At 54.1% G+C, this 11,939-nt stretch overlaps 1 protein-coding gene across 1 annotated transcript in view; it reads left to right on the top strand.

The window, feature by feature from the left end:
* The window catches only part of LOC103616929 (microtubule-actin cross-linking factor 1), a 138,551-nt gene that overhangs the window by 82,048 nt on the left and 44,564 nt on the right, over positions 1 to 11,939 (top strand). Inside the window, 5 exon segments of the mRNA XM_017736104.1 lie at positions 19 to 127; positions 613 to 742; positions 1,551 to 1,750; positions 2,445 to 2,940; positions 3,529 to 5,000. Of these exon segments, the coding sequence (XP_017591593.1) occupies positions 19 to 127; positions 613 to 742; positions 1,551 to 1,750; positions 2,445 to 2,940; positions 3,529 to 5,000 (2,407 nt within the window).

Raw genomic sequence — 11,939 nt, 5'->3', positions numbered from 1 at the left:
GGTGCGGGAGGAGGCCAGCTCCATGCTCAAGTGGCTGGAGTCCAAGGAACGGACGCTGTCGGAGCTGGACGCCTCCTCCTCGCCCACCAAGACGGAGACGATGAGAGCCCAGGCTGAGCACAACAAGGTGATTTCTCTTCGCGACTTTCTGGGATCATAGGATCACAAAGTGGCCCTTGGAGTTCATGCAGTTGCACCCCTCTGCCATGCATCTCCCAAAGGATCCCAGAGATGTGCTTTACTGCACAGGATTAGTCACAAGGGTTTTACCCCGAGTTAAAGAAGGGCATTCCCAGATCAGGAATTCCAGGCAGATCCATGGAGCAGCAGCCCCAAGTTCCCCTTTGCTTTTAGACCTGTTGCTGTCAGGCTGGGGGAAAAGGAGATAATTTGGAGCCCTTGCTGCTGGGCCACTCCAGCTTCTCCTGGAAAGCAATTCCCAGCCTTTCCCTGCCCTTGCAGCCAAGTTAGTTCACACTATTGCTAACAAATTGATATCATTAAAGAGCAAAGAAGAGGAATTGTCCAGCTCCAGCTTGTAGCTGCTTTTCCATTCCTACTCGGTGATTCTTTCGCCCCATATCTGAGGAAGTTCAAATCATTCTTTTCCAGGCATTTCTGGCTGAATTGGAGCAGAATTCTGGGAAGATCCAGAAGGTAAAGGAAGCACTTTCTGGCTTGCTGGAGAAATATCCAGATTCTCCGGAAGCAGCGAACTGGAAGAAGATGCAGGAAGACCTGAGTAAGTGCCTGAAGCACTTAATGAGGCTTCTGTCTGCAAACATCACGTTAGACGTGGTTCAGGAGTGTGGGGCGATCCCAAAGTCACGCTAGAGCAGAGTCACTTCTAATTAAAATTCAGTAAATAGCAAACCTATCTCCGAGCTGTCTGGTGTGGAAGGTGTTCCTGAGATGAGCCCTGTCATGATTAATGAAATCTCTGTGATGGATGTGGATTTTGAAGACTTGCCTCCTTAAATTGCTCCTTAAAAAAATAAAAAGGGGGCGGGGGTGAAAATGTGTTAGAGGCACGGGTTGATTATTTTGATTAAAAGCTTCACTGCTTGATATAAAATTCTAATCATTAGTGAGGCTATCCTAGGTAATTAAGTGTTGACTAAACAAGGCTGTGTGTTCAAAAAGAAGCCCAGAGATTCTCTTCTTTGAAATAGCAGGAGCCTGTTGATGGAGTTGTCCGTCCAGGAGATCTGAGTGTGCTGTGTGAGGACGGGTACACATGAGAGTATCCTCATTTATCGGGCCAGGGATGTGAGATGGCTCACCCAAGGGCAGAGCAGCTCACAGCAGTAGTGACTAGAGCACAGAAATCCTGCTTGCAAGGCTTTTTTTCCTAGGAGCTTCCAGACCACGTAGCCACTAGATTTGGGTAATGGCTTAGGAGATGGAGAGTGGATAGAGCCACACTAGTTTGATTGGAAAACAGAGGAGACTTCCCCTCGGGAGAACCGTGGGGAGGGGAAAACAACCTTGGTGATGGAGGGGTGGGCAGGCCAGGGGCTTGATGCCAGCCAACAGAGGTGGTGCTTCAGATTGCAGGTGGGAGAGGGCCAGCCAGGCCACGGCGGCGCGGCAGCAGAAGCTGGAGGAGTCGGCCACCCAGCTGGCCACGTTCCAGGCGGCCGAGGCCCAGCTGCGGCCCTGGCTCATGGAGAAGGAGCTGATGATGAGCGTGCTGGGCCCCCTCTCCATCGACCCCAACATGCTCAATGCTCAGAAGCAGCAGGTGCAGGTGAGAGGGGTTTGTGTCTTCCCGGTGGGCTCGGGATGGAGGGGAGTGTCTCGCCCAGAGTGGTGTGGAAGGTCGTGCTTGCCTTGCGAGCGCTCTGGCGTGCCGTGAGTGTTCAGAGACCTCGTGGCTCCTCTTCCAAGTCCTCCAAACCCCGCTGAGCCCAGACTGCTGTGAGTAACTTGAAAAGGGTGCAGTGCTCAGCTCCCTTCCCGCACTGGATTGACTCACCAGTGAATCACTTGGCCTCTCCTGGAGAGTGAAATTGCTTTAAACAAGGCCTGCGCTGACGCTCTGCAGGACTTGCTAATGCTGCCCCTCTGCCTGCCAGCCTGGCCCTTCCATTCCTCCTGCTTCCAGATCCTAACATGGCTGTAACCAGCCACATCACGGAGCTAAAAAAAAAGCCCCAGTGGAGATAATCAGATTTCCATCTCATCTAAGTGGTTTATGCTACATTACGAGACAAATAAGAGAGAGAGAGAAAAGTCCTGGAGTCGCAGACCCCTCCCAGCTTTTTAACTTCCAAGGTCACAGTAAATCCTGGGCTACCCAGCCCAACTGCTGTCCCACCCCAAGGCCTGTGCCTGCTGATTCCATGGGCTGGATAAAGCCCCTGGAGCTCTGCTTTGTTTTGACTGTGTGTACTCGGAGCTGTCAGTTTTATGCAAACATTTTAATGTTGTTTCTGTTCCAGTTTATGCTGAAGGAATTCGAAGCTCGCCGACAACAGCATGAGCAGCTCAACCAGGCAGCTCAGAGCATCCTGACTGGCCCTGGAGATGTTTCTCCATCCACCAGCCAGGTGCGGGATGAGCTCCAAGGGGTCAACCAGAAATGGTCTGAGCTCACGGAGCGCCTCAACTCCCGCTCCAGCCAGATCGACCAAGCCATAGTAAAGAGCACCCAGTACCAGGAGCTTCTCCAGGGCCTCTCAGAGAAGGTGAAGGCTGTTGGGCAGCGCCTGAGCAGCCAGTCTGCCATCAGCACCCAGCCTGATGCTGTCAAACAGCAGCTGGAGGAGACCAGTGAGATCCGCTCGGACCTGGAGCAGCTGGAGGAAGAGATCTCAGAGGCTCAGACCCTCTGTGATGACCTCTCCATCCTCATTGGGGAGCAGTACCTCAAAGATGAGCTGAGGAAACGTCTGGAGACGGTGGCACTGCCCCTCAAAGGGCTGGAAGATCTGGCAGGTGAGATAGAGGAGGGGTTGCTTAAGAGATGTTGGGATGTCGAGCTCCACCCCTGCTCTTTGCCAAAGGGATCTCCCATCACTGGGTTTATAAAAATAATAGGGGAAGCACCATTTATCCCTTTTTAGGGTTCTTCATGGGTGTTTTATGTGGGACCAAGCATGGGAAAGCTCAAACTCCAGGAGTACCTGAGCCTGGAGAGGGAGCAGAGGTGTTTAGCCCCACTGATGTGGCTCCTCAACAAGCAGGGGTGGCACGTGCTTGGGAAAAAAAAGCCCAGGTTCCTAAATCCATATTGGGGCATGGAGAAGCCCCAGTGGTCATCCTCTGGTCTTGGGATGCATCTTCTGGTTTCTCAGAGGTTACGTTTAGAGACCAGTCCGGAGAGCTGAGACTTCTGCATCATCACTGCCTCTTACTACTTAAGAAATTTATGAATCAGTGAGCAAAGAGGGCTGGTGATGCAATGGAAAGCTCCTTCCTGTTAATCAAAACACAGTTGGTGCATCTGAGATGATTTTAAATAATTGCACTTCGCTTATTTGATTTGAGCTTAATTGTCTCCTTCTAATCTCATTCCCGTTCCAGCCGACCGGATGAACCGACTGCAGACTGCACTCGCGAGTTCCCAGCAGTTCCAGCACATGTTTGATGAACTCAGGACCTGGCTGGATGACAAAAGGTGCCAGCAAGCCCAGAGCCAACCGATTTCTGCTAAACTGGAGAGGCTGCAGAGCCAAATCCAGGAGCAAGAAGAGTTCCAGAAGAGCCTCAACCAACACAGCGGCTCCTACGAGATGATTGTGGCCGAGGGAGAATCTTTGCTGCTCTCGGTCCAGCCTGGGGAGGAGAAGACCACTCTGCAGAACCAGCTGGTCAGCCTGAAAACACACTGGGAGGAGCTCAGCAAGCAGGCTGCTGACAGACACTCCAAGCTCAAGGACTGCTTGCAGAAGGCTCAGAAGTACCAGCGGCACGCGGAGGATCTCCTGCCCTGGGTGGAGGACTGCAAGGCAAGGATGGCAGAGCTGGAGGTAACCCTGGATCCAGTGCAGCTGGAGGCCACTCTTCTGAGGTCAAAGGCCATGCTGAGTGATGTGGAGAAGCGCCGGTCCCTGCTGGAGATGCTCAACAGCGCTGCCGACATCCTGATTGACGCTTCCCAAACCGACGAGGACGACATCCGGGATGAGAAGGCCGGCATCAACCAGAAGATGGATGCCATCACAGAAGAGCTGCAAACCAAGACTGGCTCCATTGAAGAAATGTCCCAGAGGCTCAAGGAGTTCCAGGAGAGCTTCAAGAACATCGAGAAGAAGCTGGAAGGGGCGAAGCACCAGCTGGAGATCTACGATGCCCTGGGGCCACAAGCCTGCAGCAACAAGAATTTGGAGAAGCTCAAGGCACAGCAGGAGGTGCTGCAGGCCCTGGAGCCACAAGTGGATTATCTGAAAAACCTCACTCAAGGTCTGGTAGAAGATGCTCCAGACGGATCCGACTGCTCCCAGCTCTTAAGCCAAGCTGAGGTGGCTCAGCAGGACTTCAAGGCTGTGAAGCAGAAAGTCAATGACTGCTGTGCACTCATGGAAAACAAGCTGGAAGGGATCGGCCAGTTCAACAGCAGGGTCAGGGAGATGTTCTCCCAGCTGGCAGACCTGGATGATGAGCTGGACAGCATGGGCCCCATAGGGAGGGACTCTGACAGCCTCCAGTCCCAGGCCGAGGACGTCCGCGCCTTCCTGGGCAAGCTCCACCAGCTGAGATCCGACATCGAATCCTCCGAGAGCGAGTGCAAGAAGATGCTGGAGGACGAGGGCAGCCCCGACTTGCTGGGGCTGAAGCGGGAGCTGGAGACTCTGAGCAAGCAGTGCAGCAAGCTGACAGAGAGGGGCAGGAACCGGCAGGAGCAGGTGGAGACGACGCTGTCCCGCGTCGAGGACTTCTACAGCCGCCTGAAGGAGCTGAGCCACATGACCACGGCGGCCGAGGAGAACGAGGCCTTGCAGTGGGTGGTGGGGACAGAGGTGGAAACCATCAACCAGCAGCTGGCAGACTTCAAGGTCAGTTTGATTCCATGGCGGTTTTGGTTTTTCTTTAAAGTGGGGTTCGGCGCTTGAAGGTGGTGTGGTTTTTTGTGGGCTTCAAGCCGTGGCGTCTTCGTTGTTTGTTGCTGTGATGTGAGTGGGTTTGCAGTGAAATATCCTTGCTCTGGAGGGTGTGAAATCCTGCTGGTGGACTTGATACTCTGTGGTGAAAAGGTGTGGAAAGATTTTGGGGTTGGGCAGGAAAATCCCTGTTCTCCTGGTGATGTGTGATGTTGGCGTGCCAGCACCTCGTGGGCTGGTAGAGGTGGGTGGCATTTAGATTTTGGGGGAGGAAAGGAGGGCTTTGAGTCCGTCTGAGCTGTGAATTTAAGAGTGTAGTCCAGATCAGATCATCCTGTGGGTCTGCCTCTGCCTGGCCCCCCACTCCTGCTTGCTGTTCGCTCCATCTGGGTCACCTATTGCGTCCATTTTGGGATCCTTGGGTACAAAAAGAGCCACAGATAAACTGTGAGACGAGGAGTGTGCCCAGGGAGTAAAACCAAGGTGAAGTTTTATGTGGGCTGTTCACATTTCCAGCAAGGAGCTGATGGAGACCATCAAGACTTGAGAGAGGGAAGAGTGTGAGTGTGTTTGATGCATTTCCATGCAGTGTTATGGTGTCGGGTCATGCTGTTACACTACATTAATTACATTAATACGGCTCAGAAGTTCTCTTGCTGTGAAACTTCTATTCCTGATGTGCTCAGGAGCTGATGATTGGGCTGATTTACATCTGGCTGCTCGTTTCCTGGTGTTAATGGGGGGGCGGGAGGGAGAAGCAGTTTTACAGCCATTTACTTTTCATCTCATGGCTAATTGATCCCGTTCCACCACTTGAGCAGCTGTGTGAAACCTTCACCAGGACAAGGTGTTTCTGGTTTTGGGGGATGCCTATCCAAAAAAAACCCCTGGAATTGTATTTGTGGGACAAACTCAACCTCACCTGATGGTGTTGCTTGTGTCGGGCAGTCTGCTTTGAGCAAAGATGGGAAGGATTTAAATTCATCATTAAACACCACAGAGTCACTTGGAACAAATATATCCAGAAAGGAGTTTTTAGTCCTTAAAATCAGTGAACGTTTCCTGCAGAGCAAGGGATTATTCCCGGCTGAGTAGCTCTCATTAGGAACAATGACAAAACCCAGACTGGGCAGGAGCAGCTTAACCCACCGTGGGCTTTGCACATGGTCCACAGCTCAGTGACCTTGAGGATGACCCTTCAAGGCATGGGTGACCTGAGCTGAGGGGGTTTGGGGGTCTGAAGTGTCCTTACCAGGAGTCATTCGTTGGCCATCGAGGCCACGCGGTGCAGCTGGGGCCTCTGTGGGTGGGAAAGTGAAAGTTGCGGCCGTGGTGGGAAGGTTTTGGCTGGGAACGAAATGGGGGAGAAGCACGAGGGGTGGATGGAGCAATCGTGGTTACAGCAGCATTCCTTCATTCCTCCATTCCTCCTTCCCCCCTTTCCTCCATTCCTGCCGTGCACGGTTCATCCCGGGAACGGGGATTTTTGCACAAATCCCAAAGCTGATCTTGGCAAATCTTCGCCTTCTGGTCCTCTCTAAGAGAAATACAACCCCAGATCCTGATCTGCACGTGGAAGGGCATCAGCAGGGCCTGGAGGGAGAGCTGTGGAAAAGCCTGGCTCGTGCTCTGTGGGGAGCTCGGGGGGCTTCTCTTGGTTGCGCCAGGCTTTTGTTTCCCAATAAATTCTCTCTCTAAGACAATATCACACCTCTTGCCCTCCTTGGATTGCAAACCAGGGGCGTGCCCGGAGCGTCCTGGTGGAGCAGAGGAGCTCCTCATCCTGGCAGTGCTCCGGGGGGAGGATGGGGTGACGGATGGGGTGACGGATGGGGTGACGGGGGCTCTCCGGGAGCGGTCGCGCTCTGTCTGTCCAGAAGGCTCAAATGCAGGCAGATATTATGTCTTAAGGCATTAATTTTAATGAACATCTGTGTAAATGAGATGCAAATTAGGCATGGCCCCGGGGCTCCAGGCAAGTTGCCAATGGAGCCCTGACAAAGGTGGGCACTTCTGGACTCATTGTGTCCAGATTTTAATAAAGAGGATCCATTGAAGGCTCTGGTGGAGGCTGGGAACGGGTGACTTTGGAAGCAGCTTATGTTTGAAGCTTCCCGTGTATTTTTCTTTTCCCTCAAACTTGCCCCAAAAGGCCACAACCTCCTTAACTTTTGGAAAACTGCCATCCGTGCATTTCCTCTCTCCCCCCCCAGCCCCTTTCCCAGGTCACAGAGGGACTAATCCTGGCTTTGGGATGGATGAGCCCTCTCCTGCTGTAAGTTTTCCTCCTGGCTGGGTTCCTCCGAGGCGGGAGGCTGGGAAGCAGCTGTCGGATCGTGCTCAGGGGGAAGCTTTGTTTGCAGGAGGGGTTTTGGTTCAGCGAGCGGAAGCGATTTTGGGGACGGACCCTCACCAGCTTCCACGGTCATCAGGAGCCAGGAGAACGATCCAGGGTGGAGCTGGAGTACAGGGAGTGCAGGAAATCCAGTCAGGATTGTAAGAAACCCATCTGGAGGAGACTTTAAGGGGTCATCGAATTCAGCCCTGAGTTTTCTGGTGAGATCAAGTGCAGCTGAAAGGCATTTCTGTGGTTTGGAGCCTGTGCTTATATGGACATCCCGATGGATCGCTTCGGATCCAGCTGTGCCACAGGAGAAATAACACGGGTTTAGCTCATGTTAAGCTGTCAGAGCGAAGGAACCTCATCTTTAACTCCTGATCTCCAGCAGGAGTTTAACCCAAGTGGCTCTCGTTCCATTGCTGCCTCTCCGAGGAGCCCCTTTTTTGTATAAAAAGGAGTTAAAAGTTGGGAGAATCTTTGCACTGAGCTTCACATGGCCAAGTTGGGCTCTTCAGCATGAGGGACAAGTGCCGGGCACCAGCCAAGAGCTGCTCGTAGGAGTTTCCAGGCTGGGGCACTTCTTCCCCCTCCACTGTCTCTGCTGTCAGCTCAGGTTTCTCAAAGCTTACGCTGATATTAAATTTTAATGACTGGAATCAAATGAGCTACAGTTGAGATGTTACTAAACATAACAGCCCCGTGGATTCAGTTTGGCAAACAGCAGAATTCCCCAGGGATATGTGATTCCCCAGGTACAGATGAGACGGGGGGGTCACTCATGTGAAGCCATAGGGGCTTTCTCCATTGCTTTATCTCCAGCATCAGCAACCCCTGATCAGCTGGAAAGCCCCAAGTGAGAACCCTTCACCCCAAAAATCGTGAAACTCATGGGACAAAGCTTGTGCTGCTCAGCATGAGTGGTTCATCCTCCTTCCCACGCTGAAGAAGCAGAGGTGAGGTTTGCTGGCTGGGAGCAGAGGTGCCAGAAAGCCCCAGGCGTGGGCTCGTCCTGTCTGGCCAAAGAGCACCCATCAGCCTGGGCCACGGAGCTGATGGAGTCACATTCCTGGGTGTTTTGGGGGAGACATCTGTGCTGGGCTAGCTTGGCCTCCTGGCTAAGCAAGCTTAAGCCTGACTTTTGTTTTTCTTTTCCACGGTGGGTTTTGAACTTGGATTTCAAAGTGTGGCTTGTGCTTGGCGTTGGCAGTTCTGAGCTGGGACCCTCTTTGGTTCACGGTGCTGTTTTTGGACAAATTCTTAACGCTGCCACATTTCACCTACGAGGCAGAGTGTTAACGCTCAGCCCTGGCTCAGAGGTGCTGGCAGGGATTTTTGGGCTCTCTACCTTACAGTGGTCAGAAGTGAAGATCCTGGTGCCTCCCCAGTCATGGGTTCATGGACTGGTTTGGGTGAGAAGGGACAGGGACACCTTCCACTATCCTAGGGTGCTCCAAGCCCCGTCCAACCTGTCCTTGGACACCTCCAGGGATGGGACAGCCACAGCTTCTCTGGACCTTTACTCCAGCGAAGAATCTCAGCTGCATCACACCAGGGTGCTCTGCTTTGCTGGGGACGCTTTGTCCCCGTGAGGAAGATGAGAGCAGGATCACCCCTGCGTTCCCCCTGAGCTGTGCTCAACAGCCACAAGGGATTTCTGCGAGGATCTGGAGCGCTTCCCCCAAAATGAAACCCGAAGGGTCGCCGTCATGTTGGGTCACGTTGGGTGGGTGCAGGTGCAGTTGGCTGGAGGGGGGGACACCTGGTGACGTGTCCATGGGCTGGTGGCTCCCGCTGTCACCACAGCTGAGCTCGGCAGCGCTGGGGCATGGCACAGGAATGTGGCGAGCCGGGACCTGCCGCAGCTGGCACAGCAGAGCTGTTTATCCAGGATCTCTCGCCTCCCAGAGTTAATTAAACCCCACCCTGGAGAGGAGGGAGGAGCAGGAGGGGGTCTCCCTCATCCAGCCTTCGGTGGGTGATGGCTTTGCCAAGGCAGCAGAGGGAAGGGATGGGATTTCGGGCTCCTGCCTCTCCTCCTGGCATTTTTGGGGAGGTTTTTTTTGAAACTGGAGTTGCTCAATGCGGTGAACTCTGGCTCTGCTGTGTCACACCAATAAAGGTTTAGTGCTGGATGATGAAGAGGGGGGAGGGAGAATCCCTAGACAGCAATAACTGAAGCCTCGGTTTTATTTTAGAGCAGGTCAGGTCGGCCAGGGCCCGCGCAGCCGTTGTGCCTCCAGCACCCTCTTTGTCTGCTTCAATGAGAAAAAAAAAAATCAGGAAAGAAATCCCGGGAGTGGTGATGCAGTGAGTGAGGCCCAAACCAGAATTACTCATCTGGCCATTCCCGTAATGCTGCCTGACGCTGCTCCCTGGGGAAGGCAGCAGTTATCCAGGGCTGGGGTGCCCACGAACCCTCCCATGCTCTCCTCCTGCCCCTCTGCATGGCTGGGGGATGTCAGCTTCTCTCAGCACTTCATTTATGACTCGTAATTGCCCCAACCTTTCCACCAGGGAGCTGAGTCAACGGTGCTGTCCGATGTGCCACAGGTGCCCCTAACTGCTGCCTGCTGTCCCTGGGTTTGTGCCAGGTGTCCCTGCCTGAGGGTGCCGGTTTTGGAGAGGCGGCTGCCAACTGGTGTGACCTCGTCGTGTCCCCTGCATGAGCCACTGAGGCAGGGAGAGATGTGGGATGGGGACGTGACTGCCCAGCATCCTGCACTTTCACCTCGGATATTTTGCAGGAGGATCAAAGTTTGGGTTTCTCCCTGGAAGTTTTGTCCCGTTTAGGTTTGCAGTTTGTGCTCCCCAGCAGTCCCTGGGTGACCTTCCTTTGTAGGGTGATCTCAAGGGTCTTTTCCAGCCTCACTGGTTTTGTGGTTCTCTCTCCAGGACTGGCGGCTCTGCTGCTGCCACTGCAGAACCACTCTTGAAGGTCAGAGAATGGTTTGGGTTGGAAGAGACCTTAAAGATCATCTCATTCCAACCCTCCTAAGGAGGGCAGAGAGGAAAAGCAGCATCCCATTTTGGGATTGCTGGGCTGAACTGGAGAGCAGGAGTGACTCCATGTGCTGGTGGCACAAGGCATTGACACCAAAGCATTGGCACTCAAAGCCTTGATTTCTGGAGGCAGCGGGACAGTGGTCCTTAGCCAGCACAAGTGGCCACACAGGCGATGCCCGAGCGCCCAGCCCACACCCCCGGGGTGGCTTTTTTGGGCACTCCACACCCCACCAAACAGCCAAGCCCCCATAGCTGGGGATGCCTGGCCGGCAGGTGGGCGAGGGGAGGTGGGCTTCTGAGAACGGGATGTGGCAGGCAAGGCACACTCTGCCACTTGCTGTGCCCCAGCCTGGCCGAGGGTATTTTTAACCCTTCTGTGCCCCCGGAGGAATGCGTGCGGCTCCCGACAGTCGTGGAGTTGGGAGCAGCTGGGTGGGACTGGGCTGGGAGTGGGGACAGGCTGCGTGACGGTGTCTTCTCGTTGAACGCTTTCCAGACCTACTTAAAGTATCTCTGGCTTGTATTTTCAGCATCAGCAGCACACGCAGAAATGCCTCCTCTCTGACAGCTGTTAAGCTGCCTTAAAGGCACCATCTCCCCTCGCTGGGGAAGGGGATGATAAACGGGGAGGGGTGATAAGCGCGGGCTGTGCTGGGTGACAGGGCTGTCACCGAGCCTGGCTGGGGCGAGTGGCCCAAGCTGCAGAGCCCTGGTGGGGCTGGGTGCATTCCGGACCTGGCGATCTCGTGCCTGCACAAGAGGCACGGGGAGCAGGAGCAGCCCCGGCAGCCTCCTCACTCCTCGGGAGTGAACTTTAGCACTGGGGGAGACTTTTTAGCACGGAGGGAAAAGCCCTGGAGCTCCTCCTGCCCGGAGGGAATGCTGCCAGTGTGCTGGTTCATCAGCCAGCCACGGGTGGGCTTTGACCTTGACGTGTCAGCAGAGGCACAGGCACTTCCCCGAACCCGAGAACAAGAGCGAATTAAGCCAAGAGTTGCTGAGATCGACCAAATCATAGCGAGGCTTTTATTTAATTTTTTTTTTTTCTCCCCTCCTTTTCTTTTCTTGACCGTGGAACAATCAGGTTGTGATCAAATGGTGCCTTTCAGGAGCTGCTGTGGCTCAGTGCTCCAAAAGCCACCCACTTGCAGATGCTTTGGTGACCCTGCCAGGTCTGAGCTGAGGGAGGTGGCCGGAGGAATGTCCCCTCTCCGGAGCACTCATTAGCTGGTGGTGATGACACTTCGCAGTGTTTCCAGGAGATACTAAAAATACCGGCTTTGCATAAGACCAGGAGAGCTGAGGATCCGAGGGAGGAGGAGATGGGAAGCTTTTTGTCTGCAAAGGACTGAGCAGAGGAGGGAAGTGGAGCCTGGTCCCGGCAGGATGCAGCCGTGGAGTTGGGGGGATCCGTGGGGACATTCCCATCACCCACAGCATCCAATCGAGGATTGGGAAGGGAGGGACTGCGGCCCCTGGGTCTGGAGCAAGCAGGGAAGGACTCAGGCCGGGATTAGTCACTGCAGCCTTTCAGGAACAATTGCCAATTC

The sequence above is a fragment of the Corvus brachyrhynchos genome, unplaced genomic scaffold (genome assembly GCF_000691975.1).
Source record: "Corvus brachyrhynchos isolate BGI_N302 unplaced genomic scaffold, ASM69197v1 scaffold65, whole genome shotgun sequence".
NCBI lineage: Eukaryota > Metazoa > Chordata > Aves > Passeriformes > Corvidae > Corvus > Corvus brachyrhynchos.
The sequence above is the reverse complement of the archived record's forward strand: the minus strand, read 5'-3'. Positions and strand labels throughout refer to the sequence as shown.